Source organism: Rhodnius prolixus, unplaced genomic scaffold, assembly GCF_049639745.1.
Source record: "Rhodnius prolixus isolate KJV_2025 unplaced genomic scaffold, Rpr scaffold_12, whole genome shotgun sequence".
NCBI lineage: Eukaryota > Metazoa > Arthropoda > Insecta > Hemiptera > Reduviidae > Rhodnius > Rhodnius prolixus.
This window is the reverse complement of record NW_027411635.1, coordinates 12,803,041-12,828,546: the sequence shown is the minus strand read 5'-3', so window position 1 is coordinate 12,828,546 and position 25,506 is coordinate 12,803,041. Positions and strand designations below refer to the sequence as shown.

The 25,506-nt window shown below is 32.8% G+C and overlaps 1 protein-coding gene across 12 annotated transcripts in view; it reads left to right on the top strand.

The window, feature by feature from the left end:
- Positions 1-807: 807 nt before the first annotated feature.
- The window catches only part of ct (homeobox protein, cut), a 172,554-nt gene continuing 147,855 nt past the window's right edge, over positions 808-25,506 (top strand). For 6 of the 12 annotated variants that reach the window (XM_074143023.1, XM_074143027.1, XM_074143025.1 and 3 more), the window contains exon 1: positions 1,076-1,293. In XM_074143023.1, coding sequence (XP_073999124.1) covers positions 1,213-1,293 — 81 coding nt within the window. In that variant the 5' untranslated portion in view covers positions 1,076-1,212. Of the gene's footprint in view, positions 1,658-25,506 lie in introns of all 12 variants that reach the window. The other 6 variants (XM_074143033.1, XM_074143029.1, XM_074143030.1 and 3 more) reach the window with 5 other exon arrangements.

The following is a 25,506-nucleotide window of genomic DNA, read 5'->3' as shown; positions in this document are numbered from 1 at the left end:
CACATGACCCGGCGCCCATTATGATTATGAGAGTATAATTAAATAAATTGAAGTAATGAATCAGGAGAACGTGATTTTGATAGGTATATTTGTGAAGCAGGCCAGCCTTGATGCCTAAATGAGGCTGATATATGGATGTGAGTGGGTAGTGTATTGGATTTCTTTATTTTAAGGCAGCCGCCTTGGTGAAGAGGGTATTGAGCGGTACTTTCCTTTTGTTACAATTTTAAAATTAGGGAAAAACCTGCGAGAAAGGGAGTTGGCGGGGTTTTTAGAGGGGGGGTTTGTGTATGGGAGTTTGGAGAAGTTGTATTCGCGGGGGGTACCTCACTCTCGCTGGCTCCTGTGTACCAGAGGACGCTGTGTGAGCAAGAAACATTTTCTGGGGAAAAAAAAAAAAGGGAACGATGGAGGAGGAAAAATGGGCGTGCGATCGAGAGGTATCGAAGAGTGACCAGAGAGAAGCGGGCTAAGAGACAGAGATCAGCCGAGACGGAGAAAGAGTCGAGAGGGGGCAGTGGGTCCTTTACAGGGGGTCCTGCGCGTCTGGCGTCGGGAGGCGTGGGCCACAAAATACCCTCTGCACCTAGTACATGTAAGAAGAAAGGGTAAAAAAGGCCGTAGTGGTAGGGGGCCTTGGAGGCGGAACTGGCGTGCCAGTATACTACAGCGCCGCTACAAACTTTTAGTTACCTATAAAGCCGTCAGAGTTCGGGCCAAACCCCTTTGTAAACTAGGGGAGGGGAGTGAGTAAAAACCGGCTATAGGAGTTAGCCTTCAGTCTGCCGCTAGCGACCACGGGGCGTGCTCCAACTGGCTTCGTGTGAAAGCCATTTAGAGAAATATATTTGAAAATTCGGGTTCGTCTTTTAAAAAAAAAAAAAAAAAAATCGTAACAAATTAATTAAAATTGATCTCTTAATTAATTATAAAATTACTAATCAATCAAGCAATAAAAACCAAAAAAGATTCAATTAATTTCACAATATTTTCAACTTTGTTTTTCTTCCATCAATTGTAAAACGACAACATAACTAATTGATACAAAAAAAAAGGAAGTGTTTATCGGTTCGTGATACGTTCAACTTTCATCGCAACAACCAAAATTTGATTTCTTGGCCGGAAAACAACAAGTTATGGACACACCATGACCTGACCGAACTGATACCCTTTATATATAACCAGCCCCTCTGCCTCCAGCTGCTCCCAGCTATGGATATCCATGGTATGCAGTCAATGGACTGGCTTTTCAAGAAAGAAAGAATCTATCTATTGGCCCAGTTTTGGCAGCAGGTGAGTGGCTAAAAAAAACAAAACAAAACATATCGCAAACAACAAATTTTTTGAATTAAACCAAAAAAAAATTGAACGGTGTATCGTGTATTTATTTCTTGTTTTCAGTTTTTCCTGTTTTAGTTTGTTAATTTTTCTTTGTTTTTTTTTTTTTGGGTTTTTTAAAATTGTTTATAACAAATGTTGAGTGGTTCCGTGTTAAGTCGAAGAGTTGGTTCGTCCAAGACTGGAACAAGTGAAGTGCTCCATGTGAAACCAAAATAAAATTTAAAAAAAAAGAAAATTCTTCCAGTGCATGTGATAATTTTTTGTTTTGATTTTTGTTTTCAAGACGAATTTTCCTGATTAATCAGAAAAAGAAAAGGTATTATCATTTTATTTATTTTATTTTTTTGTTTTAAGTTTTTTTAAATTTTCTTTATTTCTATTTTATTCATACTTCTTCGCTATTTATTTTTCTTTAATTTCGAATTATACCCAATTTATTATTTATTCAAATTAATCCTTCCCAGTGTCTTTTAAATGTGAATGACCCACACTCAAAAAATTAAAAAAAAAAAAATACACTAACACCCGCATAATGTGCCCAAAAAATCGCGCTTTCCTCCCAATTAAATAAATTTAAAGAAAAAAAAAAGAAAAAAAAATACGTTTGTACGAGAAGTTAAACTAATTTGGACGTACAAATTTCTGCGCTGGCTTTCCATTTATATTTATATTTTTATTTTTAATTTTTTTTTTCTTTTTTTTTTTTAAATGAAGTGCGTGAACGTTCAAACTAAGTTCATGTGTCCGCACTTCTAAATTATTATTATTTTTTTTTTTAACCACTCAAATTTCTTTTCTCGGTCACCCAAAATTAAATTTAAAAAAATCAAATCAAATTCAAAATAACCCAAAACTTTTATACAGCTACGTATTAAATGAAATCACGGTTTGCCTACTTAAAATATACATGCTTTGTTAATGTATTTCCGGCAAGTAATATATTTTATAATAATAACAATAATAGGTATTCGGCAGTGAAAGGGATTTAGCTATACGGTTAGCGTATTCTCAATTCCCATGCGGAAATTCCGAGTTCGAATCCCCAGCTGTTGTGGCCCCTTAAGATTTTTTAGAAGCTTTTCTTACTCTGTCACTGGTGATGCGACCAATATGTTGTCTATATAACGAGTGAACACTTGTCCGGAGGCTGGTAGTGCACTGAAAAGCAAAAAATAAGCTCCAAATAATCTCAGTTGTTGATGCGCGCCTTAAACCATTTTTAAAAAAAAATTCACTAAAATAGGTATTCGGTGTTCATCTCAGTTGAATCTGTTATTCTTTATTACATTTTTGTAAATCTGTATTCAATTCTAACTTCGTGTTGTTTGATGGGACAGTCTTTGCAAATGAATTGATGATTTAAGTTTGTTTTAAACAACTGAACTGATGTTTTCAGCTACATTTACACTTAGTAATTCATAAATCATCACGACCAGTTTTTTTTTAACCAAATGTCATTTCTCATTCATTTTTAAAATGTTCTCGAAATGTCTCTAAATCTATTGGAATTGTTAGGGAATAAAATCACGAGCACCAACAAATTTATGAAGATTTTTGTTTGTTTTTTTAAACACCCAGTAAACAAGACAAGCCGGTTGGGTTTTGTGTTTGTTTGATATTGTTTCCTTTGAAGATTTTTTAAAAAAATTCTTAATGATTTCATTAAAATGGTAATAATAATTCAACCTACAACCAAATCGGTTCATATTTTCTTAATTTTAAATAAATCTTACATTAAAATTTAAGTGAAAATAACTACTTTTCTTTTTCTATAGCGCGATATTAAAATGAATATACCCAAAATATACCCAACAAAAAACCATTTTTTGCAATAACAATTTAAACTTTACGCAAGTTTACGATTTTTCCTCAAAATTATATAGTTATCAAGTATTAATGCTGCCCCAGAACTGCTTCAAAAAACATTAAATAAAGGAAAAAAAGCATCGAAAAAATTATCGGTTGTATAACCAAATTTTTTGTATATGTTAAAAGGTTTGATCTTTATTGGGTATTGAGATTTTGAATTTTGTTTATGGTTGAAAACGTTTCGGCACGTATTTTTGTGCCTTCTTCAGGTTCTGTTATAAATAGATGTTTGATTATTTCTTTATTTAAAGTATAATACATTCAGGGATTTCTCTGACTGCAATTTACTTTTATCCTTGCTTCAATAAAACGTTCTGAAAATGTAGTTTTTTTTTTTTTTATAAAAGACAAAAGTTTTTATTTAAAAAAGTGAAGCGCCTTCGTAGATTATCGGTATATCAGAAAATCAAAAGAAATCACGGCAGTTATTATTATATTTGGTAATAATTTCACCCCCCCCCCCAAAAAATGGGTTTCAAATTATTCTGTTCATTCGCACTTCAGTTAAATTATAATTTTGGGATTTTAGTAAAAATTTTACAATAACAATGGACATTCCGTGAAGTAGTACTTGTTCTTTTTTTCGTGCTATCTTTACGTCCAACAAACAAATTAGGTGTCAGAAATTGAGGCAACCTAGCAAAACATACTTTACTACAAAATGTCCTTATATTAAACATTAAAATAAAATCCAAGCCTAGAAATACTAGAAATCGCGAACCCAGTACCAAACAATACATATTCCACATTGCAGCGTCTCGCAATCTAACCGCAAGGCCTAACGTGGCGCCTTATTTACTTACAGAAAACAGTTTAAAAGTTTTTTTCAAAAAGTTTATTTTGAATTTAAAAAAATAAAAAAACTCAAAATTTATCTAAGCGGATCTAACCACTTATTTTTGCTAGTAATTTATATTTTTTCTTTTCTCTAATTGAAATTGTTTCATAAGTTTACGAAAATTTATTTTGAATTTCGATTTAAAATTGACAATTGAATTTTTTTCCAAAAACTGCGCACAACTTAGAATGTTACCCAAGTATTCTATTTATTTATTAAAATTTTGAAAAATGATTTTAGTTTTTTAAATCTGAAGGAGTCATTGTAAAACTTTGTATACCCTACATGTAAAATTTAAAAACAGTTAACCTAAGTAGATTAAATTTTTTAATTAACAATATCTGGACTGATAATTTTGAGATTATTTGTTTTCACTACTTTGAAAATTATTTTTATTAACACCATAGACTGAATTTTTGGCCAGCTGTTATCATCCTTCGCTCAATTCGCCCATTACTCTAAAGTTTTTGGGAGAACTTTCATTTTAAGAAACTGTTTCAGTTCATTTTCAAGTTCATCATCAAAAATGATTTCTCCTTAAATGGGTTCTTTTAAGATAAAAGTTTTTTCTTGTACATAGTAGAAATACAACTGCAAGCTTGGATTGTGTTAAGTGCACTTTTGACTGAAGTGGAATTTATAGAAGTGGCGTTTAAACGTTCAACAAACTTTTTGCTTTGTTGTTGTTGTTATTGTCTAAAACGTATGTTTGGTCAAGTGTTAATTTTGCTAACCAGCGTTTTCTCTATTATTTTGTTTTTACAATTCCAGCTTAACACAACACACCAACATCGAGTTTTGGCGTTGAATTCTTGTCGAAGCAGTGATCACCTGATTTCAGAATTTTGTCTTAATAAATTCTAGTTTTATCTATACTACACGTTATTCTTTTACATTTATTAGAAGCGGAAGTCCAAGACATAAGCGGAAGAGGTTGATTTTGGCTTCTTTTTCTCAGTGCTGACTAAGGAGATGACACCAAGTTTTTACTGCAAATGTCCGAATATTTGTGATTAGTTTTCACTTATCAGCTGCTTCTAATAAATCTCCTGAACTTCCTTACGATAGCCACGTCCTGAATTTTTTTTTTTTTTTTGCTTTTCATTCAGTTGATCACCATTTTTGAACTTGTAGAAATTATCGGCAGACAGTGTGGCAGTTCAACGACGTCATTCTCTACGATTCTACTTTAAAGCAAACGTTTAGCATTTAGATTTTTTAAAAGAAAAAAAAATTCAGTTCTACTATTTGATGTTGTGCATTTATTTAAAGAAACTCTCTTTAAAAATTTTAAGATGATTATAAAAATCATGTTTGTAAATACTCTAAAACAATGTGGATGGATTTGAAAATTCCCCTACATTAAGAGACCTTCAGTTAGTTACATTTGTTAACCTTGATCCTTTGAGACACATATATATGTATCAGTTTTTATAAAAATGGTAATAATCATAAGCTCCAATAGTTTGATAGCGAAACACATAAAACTAAGAGCGAAGTATACAAAACGATGTACTATTAAGAATTATTTGTTTCATCACTTTTATTAGGTAATTTAAATAGCTATTTTTTCAAATACTCAAATGATAAAAACCAAAAGTTTTCAATCATAAAAAAGCACATAAAATGATCCTAAATGTTCATTAATTGTGAAATAATAAATAATTTAAAGTTATCGCAATATTTAGCGATAAATTCTTGTCGTTAAGTTATAATTTTGAACTCTAATAAACTTGTGAGAAAATAATCTTTACGTTATCTTTACTTTTCGGATAAGTCAATTTTTGGTAATAAGTTGCTAGCAAGAAAATCAGGGTTTTATGGGCTCCTGAGAACCAAAAATTTTACCTTTTATTTGTAGGATGAGCTCAAAACAAGGAAGCTCAATTTTTTTTTTTTTTTTGAGGTTTTTTAGTAGATTACTCTCAACCTAATGAGCCGATTCTTCCATTTCTGCTTTTTCGCGGGAACGGCCTCCCGTTTAACCGTATCCTACCAGGGACTCTAATACGGAGTTTTTCCATCTGGTTCTAGGTCTTACCCTTCTTCTTCTACCTGCAACCGTCATCTCTGCCTTTGGGATTCTGTATCCACCACATCCTTAACAAAAGCCCCAATCATTTTAGCTGCTTATGCTCCTCAGTAAATTGTAAGATATTTTGTTGGACGTTCAAGTCCTGTTTTAATGTCCGCATTTCGGATTTTTTCCCTTCTGGATCTACCTGCTGCTGACCTCCTCCAGTAGTCAGATTTCGGTGGTTACCCAATCTATTACTCAAATTTTAAATTAATATATTTTTGGTACTACCAAAATTAGTGAATTAGGATTTAGTAAGTAACACTTTTTGCACGGAAGTGCCTACTTAAAATGGAGTAGAATTTTCAAAAATTTAAGAATTTCTCAAAAACTAAAAAAATATTCATAAAAGAAAATTTCAATTTAAAGTAATTTTGGTTTATAAGCTTTCGTTTTTAGTGGTTTTTCTCAGTAAAGACGAGAACAAAAATTCCTTTAATACAATTGACTTTCCCGAGAACTAAAGATAAAACATCTTTTGTTTTTGGTCAAAATTTGTCTTTTCTTTTCTTTTTTGGCGGGAAAATTGATTTTAACAATTTTGCGGTAGGTAGCTGGTTAACATAACCATCCAGAGGTGCTATTTTTCGCTTTAATTTGGTCTCTCTTGTGACCAAACTAAACTAAAGTAGCAACCTGCCTAAGATATATTTTTTCATCCTCCAATCTTATCTTTCTGGACGCTTCTTTTAGTGTCGTCTTTAGTAATTCCTGCTCTTCTTTACGAGTGCAGGTGTTCCCTAGAGAAGTGTCCTTGGGCCTGTACTCTGCACCATATACACCGCTGGTATTCCTACCAATCCTCATACTTTTTACTTATGCCGATGATAAGGCAATCCTCTCTCCTCATAAAGACCCCGGTCCTTGCCAATCGCTCCCTTCAATCCCATATAGAACCTCCTGAGCCTTGGCTAAAGAAATGGAGAATTAAAATAAATGAAAACAAATCTAATTACATTACATTCTCTTCCCTAAAGCCACCCGTTAACCTAAACCTCACTCCTGATTGTCTTAGGTACCGAGGACTCTTCATGGACAAACGCCTAACCTGGAGAATCCCACATACTAGACTCAAACGGAAAGAACTAAACAGACGATTCAAACTTCTCTCTAGACTTCTCGACAAACGATCTAAACTTTCATTAAACAACAAACGACTTATCTACACCATGATACTGAAACCTGCCCCTGGACTTACTGGAATGGAACTTTGGGGCTCAGCCAAAGCTTCCAATATCTACAAAAATCCAAAAATACTCCGTCCAATTGCTAATGCTCCTTACTTTGTTTCTAATTCTACCTTGCACCGAGATCTCTTTGTTCTCCTAAGTTTCTGAAGCTGCAAGATCCTGTAGCGCTAAGTTCTACACTTCAATTACCACACATTCTCATCCTCTAGTATCCCAACTTACTACTCAACCAGGAAATCCTCCAAGACGTTAGTGAACTGTACTTCTTTGGTAGTTCCACCAATGGATGAATTCTCCCCTCACGTTACCCATGTTTATACCATCTATCATATTGTCCCAGCTTCACTTATTGCAGAAATGTACTGCAGTAGTGGCAAAAAAGGGTCTCTCTTATTTGTGTAATATTAAATGTAATTTTGAGTAATTAAACACAACTTTTATCTAAAGAAAGTAGATTGACTAAACTAATCTTATAATTTTAGTGAGAGAAAATGGTTCGTTTCTTCGCAGATATAAATATCTTTTTATTTTTGAATAAGTTCTATTTTATAGTTTAGGATTTTATATTTTTTATTTTACACCATTTAATTTGCAGCAATTTCGGAATAAGTTTTGTTTAGTATTTGTAGGAATGGATTTATATCTGAAAGGACCTTCGTTCGAAACCTTTTTGATAACTGCTGAAAATATATACGCGTTACTTCGTTTTTTTTTTGTTTTTGGGTTTAAAAAAGCACAAATTTAATTATATTTTTTACTTTTCCTTTAAAAAGAACTAAGTGTATTTTTTTTAAAAAAATCTCGAGATTTATCTTCTTTGTACCTTTCTTCAATTTAAGCTCTCCATTGATTATATGAAAAATTGAGTTTTATGATCTCAATACTCAACCATAATCAAACCACTCTTTCATTATAAATCAAAAAAGGTAAACCAGTGAATAGGACTGTTAAAAATCCATCAAAATCCAAAAATTACCACTTTATGTATTTATTTATCAGGTTATTTTTTGAAAACATCTGCGAAGATTTTTCTTAAAATCAAATTTTTTCACTTTACACAATTTGTTTTGTCATTTAAATTTTTTGAAATCGTTTATAGATTAAAATTAAAGATCGTCGATTAAGTTTTTTGTTTGTTTTTTTTTATGACTTAAGGCGCATCAACATCTGAGGTCATTAGCGCCTCTAGCTTTTTTTGCTTTTTTTTTTTTCACTGTACTGGCCAGCCTCCGGACAGTATTCTCACGTTACAGACAACATTGTCCATCACCAGGTCAGTGAGTTGTAAAAAAAAAACTTTTTAGTGCGAGAAAAAAATCTAAGGGGCCAGCAGATGGGATTCGAACCCAGGATCTTCGCGTGGGAATCCAATGTGCTAACCAATTCTATGTTTTAAAGGAATATTGATTTGACTATTTGAAGTTATGCTAAGGAGAGGGAATCGATCGAATCCCATACGAAGTCCTTCCTTACTTTGCTTCTTACCCATTCTTCCTTGAAATAGCCGCCACCTGCGATCTTACCATGTTCTGCAATCCCCAAAACAATTCTACTTGCTCTATCCTAATCCTAAAAAAACCTTCCTAAGAAAATTATATTTAGATAATATGTGGTTAGGTTCATAGTGCTGGTTAATAGCCATTGTATCATTGTCAGGTTTCTGATATTCATCCATTTTCAGAGTTAAAGTTTAGTTTAAAGAGAAATTCGACTTCACTTAGGTTGGAAAGATTTTTTTTAAGCTCATTTGAGATGAAATTACTTCTAAGTGCATTCATAATTCTTCCTAACAATTTTATTGCTTTCTCTTCATGCAACCAACCAGAAATGGTGTTTTTTTTTTGTTTTTTTTTTGACAGAGATCCAACTAATTGACCACCTGCCATAGGATTTTTGCGAAATAAATCCCAGTTGATCTCATTCTAATATTCTTTTGTAGAAGCGTGTGTTAGTATATTTTTTTTTTTATTTTTTGCCAAAACAAGTTGGCAATAATCCATCCATTCATGTGACTCAACCCTTACATCTGTCTCTTATGTTTCCCCATGGTACGGTTAGGCAAAACCAATACTGAAAACAAACGTACGAATATGTTTTGGTTGGAATTTGAATTCAACAATTTTGCGCAAGAACTTCATCAATGTCATTTAGATGTAGCTATTTTGTACTTGTTTTCCAATCATTATTATTAAATTTAATAAAACCATTTATATTGTCAATAACAATTAACTAAACAGTTTTTGCCCAGAAATACGATTATCGTTGTAGATTCCAATTTTTACAATGAATGATAATTAAATATTACTAAAAACCTTTCGGAATTGTAAGAAAATTCGTGAGTAAATAACCTTGAAAATAAGTAGTAAATAGAAAATAGGGCTAGTAGTCACTTCTCCCGAGATTATGGCGCTTCTGTGGGTATCCCAGCCTAAAAAGTACTTTAAAAAAAAACATTAGCCAAAATAGGGCTAATTCAGGTTGCTGTGGATTTCTCTTATTTTTATTTACTACAATTTATAATAATAATATTATGCGCCTAGATAGCCGCCAAATGGTTTAGAAGCAATGATTATGAAGCGTTGGTGTTAGTGGGTTCGATTCCCGGTCTTTAAGGCCTTGAATTTTATTTAATGGTTAATAAAAAGAAATTTATAGTAAAGTATGTTTGCTAGTCGCCTCCGTCCACGACACCTAATTTGGTAGTCGCACGTAAAGCTCGCCTGAAAATATAAGCATTACTTTACTATTTACTTTAATAATAATATTAAGTAAAATGAAAACAATGGAATTAACAAATATTAGTACACAATAAGCACTCACTTTAAAACTTAAATAAAGACAACACTCCAATAAAGAGCCCTTCTTAACAAATAAAGCTAAAAAAATAAAGGGTCTAAAAAAAATACTAACAAAAAAATAAAAAGCAATGCCACAACTCACTTGATGAACTGAACCCTCAAAAGATATATTAAAAGTTGGGGAGATGTGCAATTGGGGCTTATGTGGAGTTGGAAAGTGAATCACATACAATCAAACTTACCTCGTCATTTGAACACCTTCTAAACTCGCAATATGCACAATTAAAACTCTTCAGAGGGAGTCTAAAATTGTACAATTTATTTTTATTTTATATTATTTTAATTATTAAATTTTAGCTTTTATTTTTTATTTTCATAGTACGAGTAAATGCATGATTTTTCATTTAGAATTAAACACGATTCTTAAAGTTCTAGTAAGCTCTTTAATATTCACCAAACACAATCGATTCAATAGATCAAATTATTGCTTAAGAATTCGAGATTTTTGTAGAGATTACGGGGTGTATTCTGCTAATTTTTTTTGAAGATTTCAGTTCTTTAGGTGTAGCTGTTAATTCCGCATAGATCTTGCTGCAATAATAAGACCCAAGTATCAACGTTCTTAATACATTTAGAAGTGACAATGCGTATGACTGGTTTCCAAATAAGACGCTCTATATTCTTGAATATCTTAGCGATTCAACCGGGCACTTTAAATCGTTCATCTTGCCATGGTTGGCTGTTTTTAGATGAATTCGGATCTACTTAGTGTGAAGATCATAGCTTCACCAAATTAATTTTAGCTTCTAGATTCGTAGCTTCCATTTTAGACTCTAAGGATATCTTAAACAAACAGGTTTTGAATTACATAAAGGGGGCAATCAGGATTGAGTTAAGGATAGTAAAAATATGCGGCCGCATTCGTCGTTGTTCATCAGACATAATTATGATTGGGACCTGTATAAAATTGTGGAATGTCGTACACACATACGTTCATATATGGAAGAACTGACCTTGCAGAACTCTGGATCTAAAAATATTTTAGACAAATATATTTTTAATTATTATATAAGTGAAAGTATTTTAAAAAAAAGAGTCGTCAAATTTTTTTTTTTTAAATTGAGTTTTTTCACCCAAAATACATGACTGTGGGATAATGTTTATCGCTAACAGACGGCGAGTATACTTATTTTTGGACTGAAATAACCACGAAACAAAAAAAATCGCTAGAAGCTTCAACATTTTGATAGTATAATCGATTGTGATCGAATGGTTTTTTGAATAAAATCCTTTAAATTGAATTATGGCTTCCCGGATCCGATTTCTTTTATTTTTATTTTATTTTGAGTTCTTCATTTACAGCTTCTTCAAATGATGCTTAGGAACTCAACCGTTGGCATCTTTATAGCTTAAAATATCTAGTATTTCTGACATCTTCCCGTTTTTAGGACAATGCAAACGAAATCGGAATTAAATTTTACTAATTACTTTAAGCATGTGCTTCTTCCCTCGTCTAAGCCACCTAATTGTTAGTTGGACTGTACTTTTGTTATAATACTTAACGAAAATTGTTAAAATGTCAATATAGTGAGATTTGAAATGCAGTTTATGGTAGCTGTTGTTGAGTTCAAATCCTGAATGTTGTTACATTTATTTGTCACAAAAATATTTTATAGTATCGTAAAGTATGTGCTTTCGCCAGTCAACCGCTTTCGCCTAATTGGTAAGCCGGATGTTAAACTCTGCCTGAGAAATTAGGCGATTATTTTACCTTTATTTTCTACAAAAACCATTATGCTTACTGATTACTCTAATCCTAGCTTGTACTGCCACTATATAATTAGGGCAATTATGAGGAGTTCATCTTTCTTACATCTCACATGTTTGATCTGTAATGTTAGTAAAAAATTAGCTGCTAAAAAGGGTCCTCCGATATGTCGCAAGTGTACCTAGGTCCGTTATATGGCTTAGCCATCAGCGAAAAAATCTCAAATTATGCCTAAAGACAAACTCGAAGCCCCAATTCAAAACTCAAACATTTCAATGTTAAATAAATCAATTGATTACAAATATGTATTGTGGTACTGGGTTCGATTACCCGGTCTCAGGCCTTGGATTTTATTTACTGTTTAATAAGAGAAATTTACAGTAAAGTATGTTTGCTAGTCGCCTCCGTCCACAACACCTAATTTGGTAGTTGGATGTAAAGCCTGCCTGAAAAAATAGGCAATTACTTTACTTTACTTTTTGCTGCTAAAATTTCGAATTTTTAAGAAAATCGCTTGATTTTGAATGTAAATCTATAGAACGATACCATTTTTAGATTCCGAATACCGTTTATTCAGGTAAAAGCCTCCTCAAGAAATGATAAATTCTGTGATGTCATGTTCTATTATGATGAACTTATATTAAAGGCAATTACCATTTAGTAAAAATTCATTATCATAGAGAATACTATGAGAAATGTAGGCACGAAAATGCGTTCTCTTTTTTTCTCTTCAAATTTAATACATTTTCATTTTGTTAAATTTTGATTAAAACTTCAGAATTCCAACGCGGAGATCATGGGTTCGAATCCCAGCTGCTACCCCTTAGATTTTATCTTCCTAGGAGCTTCTTACAGCTCACTGCCCGTTGATGGACAGTGTTGTTTGCACCACTAAGAATAAGGCCAGTATTGGTGCACTGACTGAAAGCTATGGGCACCAGTGACCTCAAATCTTGGTGCATTTAAATTATTTATAAAAAAAAACAAAAATAAGTAATAATAATCAATACATTTTATTTTGTTAATGAGGTAAATTGGGGCTAGAATGGGGGGTAGACTAGCATTAGAAATGTGATCAAGTTGTCTAGATTGTTAAGAGATCTAAGCGCTGTGATTTGTTTTGCGCTTGTATAGAAGTTGTTGGCCATATATATATATATATATATATATATATATATCTGTAGCTGTGAGCGCGCGCGCGGGAGAGTGTTCAGTGGCGGGTAAGTTGGATAGATTTGACCTTAAGGCAATACGATCAAGCTACTCCTCATCAAAATCACATTATAATGCGGCCCTCTTGCTTCTCCAATGCCCTTCTCCCATTACTACGACGAAATTGCTCAATAATTAGATTCAGCCCATTAAACATTGAAGCTGTCGGCGTATCGAATGGATTTCCCAAATTAGAAATATACTATCTCAAAATTATTAAACATAATTTTATCGATGTATTTATTATAGTTTTTTTGATATTAATTACTATTTAGATTATACAATTAAGAGTTGGACAAAGCTAATATTATATACTAGCGCGTCTTTTTCTTACTGTAACGCACTAAGTAAAATTTTCGTATCACTCAAAAGTTATATTAATGTTTAGTTTTTATTTCAAGTATAAATTAAAATTAGTAAAGTAATTGCCTATTTTTTCAGGCGAACTGTACATCCAACTACCAAATTAGGAGTCGCGAGCAGAGGCGACTAGCCTAACATACTTTACTATAAAGTTCTCATATTAACCATTAAATAAGGTCCAAGACTTAGACTAGTACCGCAATACATCTTAGCTTTGCGGGTCTAGCCCAAAAACCGCTCGGCTACCGTGGCGCCTTTTAAGTATATAATTTAAAAGTATACTTAGTATTAAAATGCTGATAAGGTTTTTTTTTTTGAGGTAATTAGTGCCAAAAATGTCTTATTTTCATGAGTGTCAGAGACAAACACCTTAGGATTCGATGGGGCTATTGATATTCTAAAGAAAAAAAAAATACTAGTATTCCTGAAGAAGTGGCTACTCCACTTTCCCTTATCTATTCTCTTATTAGAACTTCCATAAAAAACCAACAAAATAAATGAGCCTAAATCAACACTTGAAGCCTAGCATTGATAATCCTATTTTAGGCTATTTACAATAGATTTTAGAACAACTTAATTAGGTTATTTACCATAGATTTTAGGACAACTTAATTAGATTATTTACCATAGATTTTAGGACAACTTAATTAGATTATTTACCATAGATTTTAGGACAACTTAATTAGGTTATTTACCATAGATTTTAGGACAAATTAATTAGGCTATTTACCATAGATTTTAGGACAACTTAATTAGGTTATTTACCATAGATTTTAGGACAACTTAATTAGGTTATTTACCATAGATTTTAGGACAACTTAATTAGGTTATTTACCATAGATTTTAGGACAACTTAATTAGATTATTTACCATAGATTTTAGGACAACTTAATTAGGTTATTTACCATAGATTTTAGGACAACTTAATTAGATTATTTACCATAGATTTTAGGACAACTTAATTAGATTATTTACCATAGATTTTAGGACAAATTAATTAGGCTATTTACATTAGATTTTTGGAAAACTTAATAATAATGAAACATTACTATTTTAATATTTAAAAAACATAATATGTTAGTGTGAATGATTAATTAGATAAATGTTTTCTTTGTGGGTCGCTAAACCCAAATTGTTATAACACAACACAGTCTGTAGACTCGTATGAGTATTATTGTGTTAGTGTTTGATAATAACCATTGTGGTGCTTAAGTCCATAAAAAAAGTGGCTAGTCCACTTTCCCATTTGGGTATCAATTTTTTTTTTTTTTTAATAAGAAAACGTATTTATAAATGACTTTTTAACCTTCTTTGATTATCGTATTTCTAGGCTATTTACTTTAAACATTCAATTTGATTGGAATATACTCTACAACCATAACTTTTTTTTAAAAAAAATTAAGTACTTTTCTTGATAGTACCTTTTTGTCTGCCTTCAAGGTTTTAAAACCTTTTTTTCTGAAGCCTAAAATTACATAGAACATTATTTTTGAATATTTGACAGTGAAAAGTTAGCTTACTTCACAAAGTTTTATTATTTCTGTACATTTCTGGTACGGTACCATTGTGCCGTAGAACAGAAGCTTAGGTTTAAAATAAGTGAAATTCTGTAAGACGGGCAAGTGAGGAAAGAAGTATGAAGTATACACAAATTGTAAGAAGTGAATTTATAAATGCATTAAAAAAAACAAAAGCAAAAAAAAAATGAAGTGGAGCTAAGAATGACCCTGGTACAGAAGGTGATTGCATTGCTGTACTCGGTCCTGTGGAGTTGCAATATAATGAGATACAAAAAGAACACCTCATTTACAAGTCTGTTAACAAGGGCATAATGCTGTATGCAGTGGAGGCATGGAAAAAATTATTAAAAAATAATGAACTGGAAAAGAATTACTGTTCAGTGAAATTGGAGTATAGCTTACCAATGTCACAGATTTCGAGATACCAGAAAGTCGAGAACAAAACGCCAATGAAATGCAATGTTCAGCAGACTGTAGAAAGAAGTCATTCAAGAGGAATGGGTAAAGAATCAATTCTAAAACTAGATGCGGAAAAAAAAACAGATTTAGAATTAAGTGGAGATCTGAGAGTCATTGAAAGTATTCACAGAAATGGATTGCGTGAGAAAGATGCCCCGAATAGGGGGACGGAGACAGTTATTAAAAGGGGTTATGCAAAGAAATTTTTTTTGGTGCCCTTAATAGTAAAGGATAACCTAAATTACTATAGTAATTATAATAATAATAAAAGTAGGTAAGAGATTAGCCAATTGGTTAGCGTATACTGGATTCTCACGCGTAGATCCTTGGTTTGAATCCAACGGGTTCAACCTCGATTCGAGCCTTTACGGCTTGAGCCTTATAGCCCTCGAAGTTCGAGCCGTGTAGCTCAAGTTGGAGGCTTACAAACCTGGAGTTGAAGGCTCTCACAAAGTGCAAGCCTTTTTTAAATTCTTAAGGAATGACTAGTAATCAATGATTAACGAACATTTTAAAAATTATTGTATTAATTTATACAAAAATATGTTTGAAAAATTCATTAGCTGCTGCTATAACTTGATTTTATGTTAAGAAATGAATTTATTAATAATTAGAAATAAAATGCTTCATATAAAAAAGTTCGAGCCTTTTGAGCCGAGCCTTAGAGGCTCACCGAGCTCTCTGTGAGGCTTTAGCTCCAGCTCTGACTCGAGCCACCCGCTGAGCCCTGAGAGCTCGAGCGCTCAAGGCTCAAACCTTATAGCTCAGCTCTTGAACAACACTAGCGGGGCTGGCATTTGAATTTACTCTTTTTTAGCAGCTTCTTACAGTTTGTGGAAAATGTTATCTGTGACAAGAGAATATTGTCCGAAGGCCGGCAGTGCTCTAAATAAAGCTCCAAGCGCCAATTATCCCAGATGTTGACGGGCCTTAAATTTAAAAACAAATTATTGCCTATTTTTTCAAGCAGGCTTTACGCCCAACCACCAATTAGGTGTCGTGGACGGAGGCGACTAGCAAACATACTTTACTGTAAAGTTCTCATATTAAACATTAAAAAAAATCCAAGGCCTCTAGAACGGGAATCGAACCCACTATACCGCAATACATATTAGCTTTACAGGTTACGCCTCTATCCGCTCGGCTATTGTGGCATCTAAAAACAAATTACAATAAAAAGAAACAAATATTACAAATATGTTAAAAGAACAACATTAAAATCATGAGTGCTACAATTTTGAAAGAAAATCGACAAAATCCACATTCAAGAAAATTTAGAAAACAAAAAACAAAAATCCACATATTTTACTCAGCTTCTTGGACTCAAGGAATCCTTACAAAGGATTTTTTTTTGTAAATGGTAAATCTATATAGAAATCGCTACAATTACCTTACTAAGTAGAAAGTAAATAGGAACAAAATCCAATGAGTGATTTTGTAATCATTTACTATATTCTAACAACTTAGTAGGGAAAGATTAAAAGTCACAGTTGCTCGAGTAACAGCGCCGGAACATATTGTTAAGTTTCTTGTTTTGAAACTACATTTCTTTTGTGTTTACATCACATAGTAACTAACTCGTCCAACTGAGTGTAACCACTACGAACAAACGCGCACAGACAGAGTGAAATAGAGATGGTATATACAGGAGGGGTGACCTACCTCCACAGTTCGGTCTAGTACTGGACGCTCTTTGATTCTAATTCCTTATGGAATCTAGCCAAAATCAAAATTTAATAAAGGCCGTGATATTAGATTGTATATATAACATCTAAAAACACGTAATATTTCTCTTTTTTTTCTATATATATATTTTTTTATATATATATACATATGTATTACATTCTTCGCTAAAAAAATAAATAAAATTTTAAAAAATGGAAGTCTACTTATAATTTACTTTCACCATATTTATACAGGGTGTTCATTTTAAGACGGCTCAAATGCATTTCATGCTTAAACGGTTGATCTGAGCGAAAAATGGTAGAGGAAAAATTTGTTGCCCGTCACCTCTAGTTTCAGAATATGTGACTTGATTTTAGATTTCTGCCCGCATACGCGGCAGACGCGCGACCAAAAGTGACGGTTCGCAGTTGCCTCCTATTTTCATATACACAGTTTTAAAGAGTATAAAAAGTAATGAAAGAAACCGGAAACCGCGATTAGATATCTTTAAAATTAAAGGCGCTAGGCCATTTCAAAATCTGGTATTTTTAATCATATTTCAATTTTTTTAACTTGTTATCAAAGAGAAAGAAGAGCACACAATAGGTCTCATTTTTATGTATTTTTTCATCCCCTTTCTACTAAAAATATTGCCAAGGCAGTAAAGCTAGTATTTTTCTTAATATCGGGAAATAAGTCGTTTTCCGAGTGATTTTTCTGAGAAAAGTCAAATGTTAAGAGCTTTAGATGTTCTCAAACATACTCAAAATGGCTAAAAAATAATTTTACATCTGTTACAAACAAGAAGGTTTAATAATTATTTGGTAATTTTGGGAAAAATGGAAACCTCCTGCCACATATTTAAGTGATCAATATCTTTCATGTAAAGGATCAAATTTAGTCCTTAATTTATCAAATAATGCACTTTTGCAGCATGAACTGTGTTATGAAAGGTGCCTCCTCTGGCTCGCAAGCCAGGTTAGCCAGGAGGTTATCAACTGCTCTCTGTATCTGAAGAGGCACCTTTGAAGGCAACGTACATGCTTCACAAGTTGAGTAAAGTGTATTATTTGGTAAATTAAGGAATAAATTTGATCCTTTACATGAAAGATATTGATCACTTAAATATGTGGCAGGAGGTTTCCATTTTTTTTGGTAATTAAACGCAACTCTCCCAAAATTACCAAATAATTATTAAACTTTCTTGTTTGTAACAGATGTAAAATTATTTTTTAGCCATTTTGGGTATGTTTGAGAACATCTAAAGCTCTTAACATTTGACTTTTCTCAGAAAAATCACTCGGAAAACGACTTATTTCCCGATATTAAGAAAAATACTAGCTTTACCGCCTTGACAATATTTTTAGTAGAAAGGGGATGAAAAAATACATAAAAATGACCTATCGCGTGCTCTTCTATCTCTTTGATAACAAGTTAAAAAAATTGAAATATGATTAAAAATACCAAATTTTGAAATGGCCTAGCACCTTTAATTTTGAAAATATCGAATTGCGGTTTCCGGTTTCTTTCATTACTTTTTATACTCTTTAAAACTGTGTATATGAAAATGGGGGTCAACTGCGAACCCTCACTTTTGGTCGCGCGTCTGCCGCGTATGCGGGCAGAAATCTAAAATCAAGTCACATATTCTGAAACTAGAGGTGACGGACAACAAATTTTTCCTCTACTATTTTTTCCTCAGAACAACCGTTTAAGCATAAAATGCATTTGAGCCGTCTTAAAATGAACACCCTGTATATTTTAAGTATAGCGAATATGATGTATATATACATTTTTTTTAAATGTTTGTACGTGTGTATGTTCTAGTCCTAATAAAATATCTCATACCTTAAAAATCGCTTCCGCACTAGTGTCCAATTTCTCTCACTCAGTACTTACAGAGTTGTAATTTTCATACAAAAATGAGAAAGATTATGCCAATTTTGGTCATCATTTGTTTTATTTATTTATTTATTTTTTTAAATGATTTAAGGCGCATACAACATCTGAGATTAAAGTAAAAATAAAGTAATCGCCTATTTTTTCAGGCGGGGCTTAACGTCCAACTACCGAATTAGGTGTCGTGGACAGAGGCGACTAGCAAACATACTTTACTGTAAATTTCTTTGTATTAACTATTAAATAAAATCCAAGGCCTCTAGACCGGGGAATCGAACCCAGTACCACAATACAGGTCTCGCCTCTAACCGATCAGCTACCGTGGCGCCCAACATCAGAGATTATTGGCGCCCATAGCTTTTTCTAAAACACTTCCCTCACGGCCATCTGGACAATTTTTTCTCTCGTTACAGACAAAAGCACTGTCCATCACCGGACAGTGCAGCTATGTAAGAGAAGCTCCTAGGAAGAAATAGAGAAAAAAAACAAAATCTAAGGGACCAACAGCTGGGATTCGAACCCGGGATCCTCCACACGGGAATCCAATTGCGCTATTCGCATAGCCCTTCACTAATTTTATTATTATTAATACCAAAATCGTGTAAAAATTGTTACAACTTTCTGCCAGTTCTATATTTTGAGATATTCACTTCCACAATAAATGCGAATTAAGTGCAGTTCTGCTCAAAATAATAATAATCAACATACATAATTCATGGTTACACACTTATATTTGTTTAACTTTTTGGTACAGTAGTTAATTATTATTTTTTTTTTTTTCACAAAGTAGCTTCAGCTAAACTAATTATACTAATTGGGATCTCGTTAGATCAATTTTAATTGTAGTTTATTTGTTTCTTTTGAAAGCAATTAAAAGAAAAAGGATAGACACCAATTACTTCAGTCCTGAAGTGCAGCTTTTTAATTTTATTGATTTGAATTTTTTTTGTTGATTGACTTAAATATTCTAAAAGCTATTCTATGCCTTCTATTTCTCTACAATAATTGCTTTGTCTAGGATTTTTTTAATTTTTAAGAAAGTGTCAAACGCTTTGGCACGGATACCTAAACTGCTATCAGCGAAATTGGGTTCATTTTGTTTATTACACTATAAGAATTACAGATATTCGTCGAGACACTAACTGTTTCTGATCACCTCCTCGAGACCGTTGAATCTCCGGACAAGTATCTTTTTATTTTTCAGTACAAAAGACATGGCAAACGAATACATTGATAAACATCATCGACTGCAATCAAACTGTTAAACAAAACTATAATTGAAAAATCCCAAATTCTCCAATTTTTAGTGCTGCACGAGAAACGAGACAAGACTTGAGCAACCGAGATCGAGACATGATATATATCTCGTCGAGAAATCTCGGTCTCGTCTCGGTTTTTCAAATATTAATTTTTAGCTACAAAATTATAAAATTGTGTTCTTTATTAATAAATAATCATTACGGGTATTGAATTAATTATTAAAAGATACGATTTTATTATATATGTTCAATATTACTACATCTATTTGACTTCGAATTACATAAGTAAAGTAAGCAAAGTAAAGTAATCGCCTATTTTTTCAGGTGGGGCTTTACGTCCAACTACCAATTAGGTGTCGCGGACGGAGGCGACTAGCAAACATACTTTACTGTAAATTTCTCATATTAACCATTAAATAAAATCCAAGGCCTAAGACCGGAAATCGAACCCAGTACCACAATACACTTAGCTTCGCAGGTCTCGCACCGCTCGGCTACCGTGGCGGCCCCCCTTCGAATTACATAATTTTTACATAAATTCACTAAATTTCACTATTCATATCATTCAATTTCATAAATTTCACTATTAATAATCTAATATTTTGAACTTTGATATCATTTGAATTATATTTTAGAATTTTGGAATTAGTGAATTTGAAAAAAAAAGACTATCTATGCACCTAAAAAATATTGTCACAAATTTTCGTTTTTAAGATACACTTTGCCCAAGCATTGATACATAAAAGAGCTTTTACTGAATCAGAAGTTAGAGAAGATCTTCTATTGGTCATTATCATCGCAGCTTGCGAAAATAATCTTTCCGATGGCACCGAAGTTGCACAGATACTAAAAATATCTTTTGCCATTCTAGACAAATTTTTGAAGGAATTCTCAAGTGTTTTCCACCATTCTAAAATGTCAACGTCTACTGGTGCTTGGTCTAATTTGGTGTAATTAATTATTTCTGTCTTCCATGCTTCGGTGATATTTGCTGATTTTTGAGCAAATGGTGCAAAAATATTGATGCAGTCGTCGTCGTCGTCGTCAAAAGGTGAATCATCAGATTCTTTATCTTCACCAACAGCCATAACTAATGGAGCGGGAAGTTTGTTGGGAGGTGTATTTTTTATTTCACGAATCGACTTGTTATAGGAGGCAGATATGTTATTTGGGTCTTTCATTTGGCGCGTTTTTAACATCTTTTTGAAATTATATAAATATATATAACAGTAATAGTAATATATGATGCATTGAAGTGTAAGTAGTTGTCTTCTTTTACACACATTTTCATTACCAATATATAAATTAAAATAATTATTAGAAAATAATAACATTTTTTGAAAAGATTATTAATAGCAAACCGCTTTTAATACTTAAACAAAAATTCAAAAAACCAAGACCGAGATATCTCGACGAGACCGAGACTTGAGCGACCGAGACCGAGATCGAGACTGCATAAAGTCTCGCCTCGTCTCGGTCTCGTGCAGCACTACCAATTTTACCTAAAACTAGAACCATTGAAAAATCAAAAAAGTTAGAAAGGTCTCAAGTTAGTATTTTCTTCACGTTTTTTTTTATTTTAGGGTTTTTGGGTTTCTAGGGTATGTGTTAGAAATGAATACGGTCTTAACAGATCTCTTTTAATATTTCGAGAAATAGCTGAACTTCTAAAATGGTATATGTTTTTATATTATGCGGCATTAAAATCGTTGATAGAACTTTAAAGCTTGAAGAATGGTTAAAAACCAGAACAAATAAATTGCAAAATAATGAAACTTCGAGTTATTTTTTGCTTTACTTTCGTAAATGACTCTCAATTTTCATCTGAAACTTTTCAAACAACAAGAAACGATCCACTTTAATAACATTTTTAATTTTTATTTTACTCAGACATAAAAAACTAAAAAGAACGTACGAACAAATGAGTAGAGCAACTGGTGTTGCTCTGCATGGTTAAACTGCTTGGACATGTCACCAGTGGACCGGAAATCCTATCCAACTTCCATGTCTTCATTAAGCAATTAAAAAAATAAAAATTTCACTTTTTTTGCTTTGTTTTGTTTCATTTTAGAAGTTATTATGAAACAAAATTGAAATTATTAATCGATTATTTATTTATTAATTCACAGAGAAGGAATAAAGTAACAATATCGATTTGTAACTGGTTTGAAGTCCCTCAAACACTTCTCGACTAAGTCAAGTGAATTCAACTGATGGGTCCTTGCTTCTGAACAAGTTATGGGGCGAGCTTTAGTTCCAAGTATATCCGCAAGGCGGCAGTAATGGTTAAATCCTTTTATGTCAGTTTCATCTTTTTTTTATTTTTTTTAATTGCGAACTGTAATAACACGAGATTTTATTAATCATTAACTATATTTCTTGTAATTAATTTTTTATGTATATATATTTCTCTAATTGCGTTATTTTATATTTTTTCTATATATTTAAAGCTTCGAAAAAATGTATTTTGAGATAATCGTTTATCCGGAATTGAGAGTTAGTTTAAAAGCTTCCTTTGTATCTCCTGCTCACAGGTAATCAATACAAAAAATATGGTAACCTCAATATTATATATTCATTTGCATCAACCCGGAAGTGATGTCTCAGAGCTCATTTCCCTCGGAAGATATTAAATTTGCGTGTAACTTATATTACAATTTAATATTTTTCTTATAAGTTTTTGTCTAGGCTGAACTTGAGTCTTCAGACAATGGAAAGCCAGGATGATACATGTTTGTTCATGTTCGGATCGATCGTGCTTAATTATCCTTGATTGATAACTCGGGAAAATTTAAACAGTGGGGGGTTCCCTTGTAGTGACGTGGGGCCTCCATTTCTGTTTTTTTGGGGGGGTTGTTTTTATCAAAGATACCAGTATTTTTTTTCGTGTTTTGAATGTGAAAGGGCGAACAAGATGAGAGATGCGTGTTTGGCTTGTTTTTCAAAAGATACTGTCCTTCTTTCTTACAAACGCAAGAAGAACCCAAACGTGTTGTTACTGACAACTTTTCACTTCTTTTTTTTTACTTTTTAAGGCGCTTCAACCTCTAAGGTTGTTTGCGCCTGTAGCTTTATTCAATGCACCGTCGACATTTTCCATTGCCGGACAGTAAATTGTAAGGAGATCCTATGTAGAGAAAATCTAAGTAGGCTGGATTTGAACCCGGGATCTCTGTATGGGAATCCAGTATTCGCTAATTCCTAACTTGCTGTAACTGCTGTTATTATACTAACCCATCTCTGCAACCTGTCCCTTCTTCCAACAGCTTCTGCCAGTACAAAGATATCTTTTCTACGGTTTCGAAGATGTTGTGGGCCAACCATTAAGAAATTCTCACAACTTGACACCATGTACTTTATTTTTGCGAGCATTAATGCTACATACGCACCTTGCACCGTTCAAAAAAGTTCTTTCATAGCTCTCTGTGATCTCCGCAGTGTATGCTATAATCTGTGACTACCTTCTCCGGAGCGAAGGTTTGTACTGAGAAATAGGTCTGGCTATCACTGGGTAGATTTCGAGGTAAACATTGGCTGAAAATGAGCAAAAACGGCATTTTCAAAAAATCTTCTTTTCCTTCTTCTTGTCGCCATTTTGTTTTGTAAACAACGTAGCGCCTAAACACGTGAACCGATTTCCGTAAATGAGGTATCATGTGATTCAGAATTTCTTGTAGATGTGCCATTTTTGGGGGTCTCTCGGGTCCGCTGTACATCCAATGGGTGAAGAGTTAGTCCCATGTACTTGAGGCCCCCTACTAAAAATATTATTTACTAATTGCTCTGTAAATCTTAGACCAATTTTGCTTTAAAAAAAAAAAAAAAAATCGCCATAATGAAGTACGTTAGAGCTACCTTACCTGTAAACATTAAAGCAACAACATGCTTTTTACATTCTACTAAGGGGAAGTATTGCAATCGTTTTAAAATTATCAACGCGTGGGACCGATTTTCATGGATGACGTATCATTCGATTCGAAACTTTATGGTATATGTACATAATCATCTGCCAAGTATTACAGTCGAACCTCTCAATAACGGACACTGGCGGGGGAAAGCAAAGTGGCCGCTGTTTGGAGGTGGTCGTTAGAAGGAGGTAGGCAAGTTTCATAATGAAAAAATATGGGTTTTTTTCCAAAACATCTATTTAAAAATTGTTTATTATTAATAGATTTAATAACGTGCATAATTACATAATTATTGCAGCTATATGATATGCATCGTTTTTCTTAATTATCCAAACAAATGATCAAAAAACTACATATTATTGACTTAATTAATAATTTTTATAATAATCATCGCATTTATTCATAACAATAATAATTTATGGTAAAATTATCATCATACTATCTCATCTATTATTAGAAAAATAGAACAAACCTTTCGGCAAGTTGACGATGGCTCGATTTGGTTTTTGCAAAATCTTCTAACACATTTATTTTCTCTTTTAGAGTTAACCACTTTCGTTTGAGAGACATATCAGGAAAAAATAATATTGTTCGTCCAAAGTAATATTGAAAAATGATTAAAATGGGTACAAGATGTATGGAGCTTATATAGGAAACTTTAGGAAAAACCAGAAAAAAATGAGAGGGGATAATTATTTTGATCACCGCGTCAAACGAACTTTTAATAATAAGGTGGTCGTTGGTGGGAGGTGAAACATATAATCCGTTACCTAAAAATCAATGTCCGCGGTCGCTATGTAGAGTGTCCGTTTGACGGAGGTTCTTTTATATAGAAAGTGTATAGGGGTAAAACGGGGAAATGCAAAAACTGGCCCGTAAATGGAGGTGGTCGCTAGTGAGAGTGTCCTTTATGGGAAGCCCGACTGTAATTATGTAGCTGCCAAATGCCAAATTTGGAGATTATTGGGAGGACAGTAGGGCCACTTACTGAAATTATATTTTTAGTTTTTAATAGATTTTTTCCGAGAATGTTTTCTTTGAAATAAACTTTTGTAATACTGAATTCAACGACCCTTTTTTTTAAAAGTACAAATTACACGTAAACTGTGGTTTTAAAAAGTCATGTGTGTTTTCAAAGCAGATTTTTAGACTGATGAATAAAGTTGAATAATGTGCATTCGGATGATGATTTAAAATTATGAAAGTGTACAGTTCGATTTGCTTAAAGGTTTTTTTTTATATTAATTTATTTATTAGTAGTGTGTTGGGCAAAAGTGGTTTTGTTCGAGGTGGATTAGAACTGCAATGAGGGTCGGCACAAAGAGAAGCGAAATTATAAA